This window comes from Aythya ferina (assembly GCF_964211825.1).
Source record: "Aythya ferina genome assembly, chromosome: 4".
In the NCBI taxonomy this organism is placed as follows: domain Eukaryota; kingdom Metazoa; phylum Chordata; class Aves; order Anseriformes; family Anatidae; genus Aythya; species Aythya ferina.
Window position 1 is genome coordinate 1,925,358 of NC_140300.1, and position 7,364 is coordinate 1,932,721.

At 54.3% G+C, this 7,364-nt stretch overlaps 1 protein-coding gene across 6 annotated transcripts in view; it reads right to left on the bottom strand.

Moving 5' to 3' along the window:
- The window catches only part of SFXN5 (sideroflexin 5), an 84,269-nt gene extending 79,725 nt beyond the window's left edge, over nucleotides 1-4,544 (bottom strand). For 3 of the 6 annotated variants that reach the window (XM_084517740.1, XM_084517743.1, XM_084517742.1), the window contains exon 1: nucleotides 4,286-4,422. In XM_084517740.1, the coding sequence (XP_084373866.1) occupies nucleotides 4,286-4,342 (57 nt within the window). In that variant the 5' untranslated portion in view covers nucleotides 4,343-4,422. Of the gene's footprint in view, nucleotides 1-4,285 lie in introns of all 6 variants that reach the window. The other 3 variants (XM_084517739.1, XM_084517741.1, XM_084517744.1) reach the window with 3 other exon arrangements.
- Nucleotides 4,545-7,364: the final 2,820 nt, after the last annotated feature.

Sequence of the window (7,364 nt, forward strand, 5' to 3'; positions counted from 1 at the left end):
TTCCGTTCCCTCCACGCTTCACACTTCAACCAAGCAGCCCCAGACTTCAACAATTTGGGATTATTGCTTCTCAACAGGATTATTTCCAGGGACAGAGCTCGCAGAAGCTTGACCTTCAGCTCCTGGCTACCCCCAGCGCCTCGCTTGCCACTTTATTCCTGCAACATCTGCTGTAGTAAACTGTCACTGGGAGGAAAAAAAAACTGCATAACGCAAATTTCCTGTGATTAATCGGGGCTATTTCGGTAGCGCTTCTCACCAGCCTGCACGCAAAATGAAGTTCTGGGAATATTAATTCCCTGCCACGGCACGGCAGCGCGGTACGGCCCCGGCTCCGTTCAGTCGCTGTGCTGCAGGATCCAGCTGAGTCCAGGACGAAGGCTAGAAGAAGCAAAACGCTCCCTGCAGGCTCTAGAAATTTGGAGAGAAGGGTCAGTGACCACCAGGAAGCACTCCTTATTCACCTGCCTTTAAAGAAGGGGGCATTCCTCAAAACCCCGCGCTGGAAAAAGGGGGGACGCGCACACCTTTACTCACTTAATTACAGAGTGATCGTCAAAGGGATTTAATTAAGCCAGAGCAAACGGCATGCAGACTTGTTTTTTTTTTTTCTTTTTCTAGCTAAAATTCAGGCTTAGGTCAGCTTTAAATTAATTAGGAGGAGATTTAAGCTAAAGCAAAGAAAATACATGTTATAAAATACAAGCCACCGAGCAGCTGCGTGCAGGCAAGGTTCGGCTGTGAAACTGCATGCACATTTATGATCCACCCCAATTACAGATCCAGGCTTAAGCTATGGAGCCCTACAACACCCCAACGCTGACTTTAGGGTATTTAAGGGCCCAGAATCTGTCCCTGCATCTTCACCTGCAGCAGCAGGCAAGGGTTTAGATGTCCTCAGCCCCAAGGCAAAGAGGCGAATCTTCATTTTCACCTCCTCACGGCTGGCACTGCAGCTCGTGGACTTGTCTCGTGGCCAGCAGTGTGCTCCTGGGCTGTTTTAGCCCTACACGATTCCCAAACGCTAGGAAAAGCTTTCAGCTGCCCAACCCAACCCAATCCACGAGGTACAGGGGTTCCCAACAAAGAGGTTTGGGGTGCCAGGCACCCGGCAGGGTTTACACCTTGCAGCACAGGGCGCAGAGAAGCCAACTCCCTCTCAAAACTCCAGCCCTGGTTGAAAGAGGTGTAGAAGAGCCCGTGGAAGGCTTTTTTTGGCAGATCCTACGAGGTCAGCAGCCAAACACCAAACCCAAAGGTGGCTGCACTTCCTCTTCTCCTCTACAACAGCCACAAACCAGCCTGAAATGTCCTCCTGTAGCCTTGTAGGAAAATCCCTTCTCTGTCGTGGTGCTCTCGTTCATCTTCAGTGGAAAATAACTTCAAACTGGGAAGCCGGAGCGGGAATTTCTGTGTAACTTCACGGTGTTATAGCACAGCCCTGGTTCCTCCCGCTGCCTGAACAGGGAGAGTAGGAGGGGATGATCTTCAGCACCGACACCCTTAACGAGATGTTTCCGAGATCAGCGCAGCGCCGCTGACATCGCAGTGCCACCAGTTTACTCCTCTTCACTTCCCTCTCCTTCCCCTAAAAGATCTCAGATCCGCTTTGCAACAAGGATGACACCCGGGTGACTTGTCGAGGACGCTCACCTCAGCCTGGAAATCAGCTCACCTCTCTCTGCGCACCTTGCAGCCCTCCCTGCAGCAGCCAGGACAGCCTCGTGATGCTTTTTAGGGGGCTGACCCCAATAAAAACCCCAAAGTTTAGCTTGCACGACCTGCCTGCAGCAGTTAACACTGCTGTTTGGTGAACCACTGAGCCCGAACCTTATGCAGAGCTCTGCTGGAAAGGTTTCCTCAGCTCTTCTGCTGGAGGATGCATTTAATTTGCTGGGCAGAAGCAGGAGCCCTGGGCTGTAGGCAGAGACCCTGGAGCTTTGGGAGCTTGCGTTTGATGTTTTGGCTCAAAGAGAGGGAGCACTTAGCAAATCCCTTCTTTAAAAAAAAGGAAAAAAGAAAAAAAAAAGAGTACGATTAACAAATTAAAATGACTTGTCAGAAAACTAAGCCCTTCTCACACGTTCTCAAGCCTAATGTCCTCATTTCTTCTTTCACCTAAAAATAACCTGCTTCCCTTGGGAGGCAAAAGCTGCTCCCAGCAAAGCAACCAAAAATGTGACTCGACAGATGCGACTTGCCTGAAGAGCAGGAAAAACAAGCGAGCTGCAAAGCAAGAGGTGGGAGAAGGGGAAACAAGTGCCAGGGCGACGCTGGGGATGTGTGCCTGCCATCAGCTGCCCTAAATGCTCCTCCAGCCCCGAACCAGGGCTCTGGATCGCAGCGAGGGAAGGAAATCACCTCCTCTCCACACAACCACAATCCCAGAACACCGAATTTGCTCTCTGAGGCAAATTCCCTGCTTTTTTTATGTTTGTTTTTTTACCCTCGTGAGGACAAAGCTGCCTCGCACAGCTACCCTGCGTCTCACAGGGGCATTCTTCCCCAGCACCAGCTCGCAGCCCTGGAGACCAAGGTTCCCCGTGGGGAAATAAACACCAGCTCGCCCCAAGGATGGGTCGGGATGTTGCAGTCAGGGACCCAAACGGGGGCAGATTTGACCTCTTTCTCCTGCTCCGTGACCCCACAAAGCTGCCAGACCCCAAACCGGGCGGCCTGGATGCGTTGTGGCCACGTCCCCCCCGGCGTGGTGGTTGGGGAGAGAGGCCAGCTCCGCTCGAAGGCGATCATTAGCATCCTGCCATAGCCCTCGAAACATTTTCTAAATGTTGCTACAAGTGACAGTCGCTCCTTAATGAACAGAATGCACCGGCTCGGTGCCTGACGCGCTGCCAAGTGTGCCTCGAATCATCTGTGGTGTCTAGAAGGGAGTAGTGTCTCCTCCTCCTCCTCCTCTTCTCCTTATTACAAAGCTCCGTCTCCCCAGCCTGAGCATCCCTTGGGTTTGTGCAGAGTGTTCGTGGCTCCCATGGGGTCCCTGCACCACCTCCTGTCCCGCACCCAAGGGAGATCCCAAAGGCAAGGTGGCCGGGACAGGCACGCAGACCTGGCCCCACACATGAAAACAGCAACAGGACTTCTATTTCACCACCCAAACGGGTGGCTTTGGTCAAGCCGAGCTTTGGGATCTGCAATTAGTGAGTCAGAGGGTTGGCAAAGTGCGGTCCTGTGCAGATTTGGGGTGGATAGTGGGGTGGAAGTCCCCTTGGAGAGCTCCCCAAAAGCATGGGGTAGGGATGGGACACATATTAGCGAACAGTTCAGGAACCGCAATGCCTCCTTCCTTCTCGTGGCAGCCTCGCCCCGCTCCGGGGAGGAATTGGGAACACGTACAATGGGTTGTGTGGGTTTGGAAACCTTATCAGAAGCCTTGGCAGACCCTAACACGGCCCCACAAAAGCCAGGCGTGAGCTGCACCATGGTGGGGGGGCTGAGGGTACCTCAGGAGCGGCAGCTTTGGGGCGTGTGGGAGCCAAACTGCCCCAAAACCCGCCCCAGCTTTCCTCATCGCCACCTTTACAGGCACAGGGGGGTTTTAAGGCCTTTTATCCCACAGGATTTGGGGTGGCTGAAACACCCCCAAGCCCCACAGGATCCCGCTGGCGCAGCTCCCCAACGACCCCCCAAAACCCCACACAGGCCTGACCACCCCTCACAGAAACCCCTTTCCTGGCAGAATTCATCCATAAATAACTAAAAAACCTCCACATTTCCCTCACACTTCATGTTTTTATTATTTTAACAGATTAATCGCCTCACACCGGCGGGGGGGGGTGGTTCCGGGCACCGTTTTGCCCATCACCTCCACACAACCTTGGGCTCTCAGCCAGCCCTACCGGGGCCGGGCCCAGCCTCGCAGCACCGTGTTTGGGGACATGGGACCACGATGTGGGGACAGGAGGGTGACACCAAAAGGGTGACACCGAGGGACCCCCGCCCCTATTCCCCCCTCCGTCCCCACCCGGGTCTCGAACCCGCGACCTCGGGGCCCCCAAGCGCGCGCCCACCCCCCCTCGCCACAGGGGCACGGCGGGACGAGCCAATCACCGCCTGCCAAGGGGCGGGGCGCCGCGGCTCTGAGCGACAGCGGCGCCAGCCAATGGGAGACGGGGCGCTGACCAATCAGCGCGCAGCTTGAAGCCAAAAGGGGAGAGGAGGGGGCTCTGCCCCCCAGAAGGGGGGTGGGGGGGGCACCGTGAGGGTCCGCTCGCGCCGCCGCCGCGCCCGCCCCGCTGCCGCCGCCGCCCGGTGCCGGTACCGGTACCTGCTCGAAGCGGGGCTTCCCCAGCTGGAAGGGGGGGTAGTCCGCCGGCTCCGCCATTCCCTTCGCGCGCTGCGGGCGCCACTTTAAACAGCCTCCCCCGCCGCCGGGCCCGCCCCTTGCGGCGGCGCCGCTCTGATTGGCTGCGGCCCACCGCAGCCCCCGCGAGGCACGATGGGAAATGTAGTTCCCTCCACCCCCCTCCCTTCCACTACCGCCGGGCTTCGCGGCGGCGCGGGGCAGCATGGGAGTTGTAGTCCGCGGCGGGGCGCGGGGTTTGGGCGGGAAGCTGAGGGGAGCCCTGAGGGGGGGGGGGGGGGGGTGCTCGGAGCGGACTCCCCTCAGCTGTGGCGCTCGCAAAGTGCCATTAAAACCATTAAAAAAGACGTGGGTTTTTGGGCAGTGTGAGGTGCTGAGGAACAGCTGAGGGGTTGTGGTGAAGCAGCTGTGGCATAAACCCTTCAGATGTCCGCCCCACACCTTTCATACTGGAGAGGTCCCAGTTTGCCCAGTCAGAACTGGTTGGGGGGAGCAGTGCGCCAAGGGCCACGCACAGGATAAGGATATTTCAGTCCTTCTCCCCTCTTCTCCTTTTTTGAGGGAGAACTGTTGGATTTAGCAACCAGCCTGAGGCAACACCCCGCGCCCGCCTGACAGAATTACGTTTTTCCTTCCCCAAAAGTACACACACCTCACATTTCAGCCCAATTCTCCCAAATTTCACCCCAAAGTGTTATTTACACCCAAATGCACAGCAGCCACAGTATGACAGAGGATGCCCAGGAACGTGACGTGGATAGCAGGCACCCGCCTTAACTCCGAAATTGGGAAAATAATTGCACAAAGCAAGGTGCAAGCTCAAAAGCCTCTGGAAAAAAAACCCTCAGGTTTCATCGTATCCCTCGGAAAATAATATCCGTGCTTTGATGGGAGCCTAACAATTGCTATTGACCTCTAAAATATATGATTAAAAGTAAAGAATGGGAAACCTGCGAGTAATAAGTTTACCCTGATGCAGGCTTACTTATCGGCTTCATCGGTATTACGATTTGGGGAGATAAAGGCGAGGTTCGTGTGGGGCTGGGAGCAGAAGGGGTGCGCACGAAGCAGTCTCCGGAATCCTCTTCTCTAGATTAGTGGCATCAGAAACGCCCGGCCCTTCAAATGCCGCTGAAATTGTTTGGAGGATTAGAAGCAATTCTCGGAGGAAGAGCAGGGAGCCGGCGGCGACCCCGAAGATGCAGATGAAGCAGGGAATGCGGTCAGGGTATAAGAGGAAGGCTCGGTGCAGCCGCAGATTACAGAGCAGGTCAGAAACAGGATTTGCAGCAAAAGAGAAATTAAACAATATCCCTGAGTTTATTTATTGATTTAGCTATAAAGGGAAAAGCAGCAGAAGGTTTTGCTGTGGGGATGCTGCTGCTCTGCTTCATGGTCGTGGCTGCTCTCTTTTCACCTCCAAAACCAGTTTCATTTTCCATTTTTTAGGCTAATTTGGCACCGATCCCTTTCACTAAATCTCCAATCTCTCTTGCAGCTCCGGGCAGAACAGGGACCCAGCGCCGTGCCTGTCACAAGGGTGATATCCCACAGCAATACCGAGTCGTATAAACCCTCACAGCTGGCCGTACGGTGGGTCAGGGGCTCTGCTGAAGCTCCTGCCAGCCCTGAGGCCCCGTGATGTCTCATCACTGCTCTGTCTGGCCTCTCTTTGTGCCCACAGCCCCTTGGCCATGTTTGTTTGAGGGAGCCCCATGGTGTCACTGAGTTTATGTGGGAAGGGAAGGGGTGAACCTGGCTTTACCCGAGCCTTAATCCACAGCAGGAGCAGAAACTGGGATACACAGCCCAAAACAGCACCCCAAAGGGCACCTACCCTCTGTACCAGCACGAGAAAGGATCAGAGTGGAACAGAGAAGGGCATTTTCTCATTTCTTGTTCCTTTTTCATTACAGATACTGTCTGACCCATTCCTTCACAGAACCCCAGACCGGCTGAGGTTGGAAGGGACATCTGGAGGTCATCAGGTCCAAATCATTGCTCAGGCATGGTCCCCTAGAGCAGTACCCAGGCCTGTGTCCCAAAATCTTTCAAATATCTCCAGGGAAGGAGACTCCACGATCAATTTGGGCACCGGGCTCTGCCCCCACAACGAGCCTGATGCAGTTGCAGGCTGCCGACCTCCCCCACCGCCTCCCTTTTTGCCTTTTTCTGCGTTGCTGTGTGAAAACACAAAAACACCACCCCCAGGAACGGACAGATGATGGGCAAAGACCTGGTCCCACAACAAATTCTGCTGACGGCCACGTCCCCAGTGCTGCCCTTGTACCTTGTCCTCAGAGTTAATGGTTTGCTTCCCCTAATTAAACTGTGCTGCAGCAAGCACTCGCTGCCTGCTGGCCCAGCTGTGCACCCAGGACAGGGTTTCGCGTGGCTTAAACCTCATTTTGACCCCGCAGGACCCTGCTGCCCTTCTTACCCTCTCCTCGCGATGCGGTATCAGTCCTAATCCCAGAGAACAGCGTGTAATTAGGGCTTGTTTTCTTTTAGGCAGGGTCTAACGCTGCTTGGAGCCCTAACACTGTCTGAAAAGGCAAAAAAAGAGGAAAAAATCCCGTGGCTATGACTGGTATCTTATAACACGACTCTTCTTTTTTCTAAAGGTTTTATTCCGTGCTTCCCAGAAGTAAAAATCAGCAGGAAAGGAAAATCACTGGGGCTCCGCAACGAAGATGGATGGCAACCCAAATCTCTCAGCCTCTATACCAGGGAAATCCCCCTCCCTCCCATCGCAGCCAGAGCCAGATAATTGATACAATCCCTAATGTTGACACACTGAATGTTTTATAACAACAGAGGGGAGAGAATCTGTTTATCTCAAACCACATTTGGAGTGACATAAGACTATCACTTTTTTGGTTAAATACCAGAAAGAATATCAATTCTTTGGCTGATATCAATCTAACCAGATCCCTTTAGACTGACAACTCGCGTTTCACTGGTTTGGGGAAGGAGAGGGAAGGGGGGGGGAGGATTTGCTTCCCCAGATCAGCGGCTGTTAAGTCAACATTGACATTTCTTC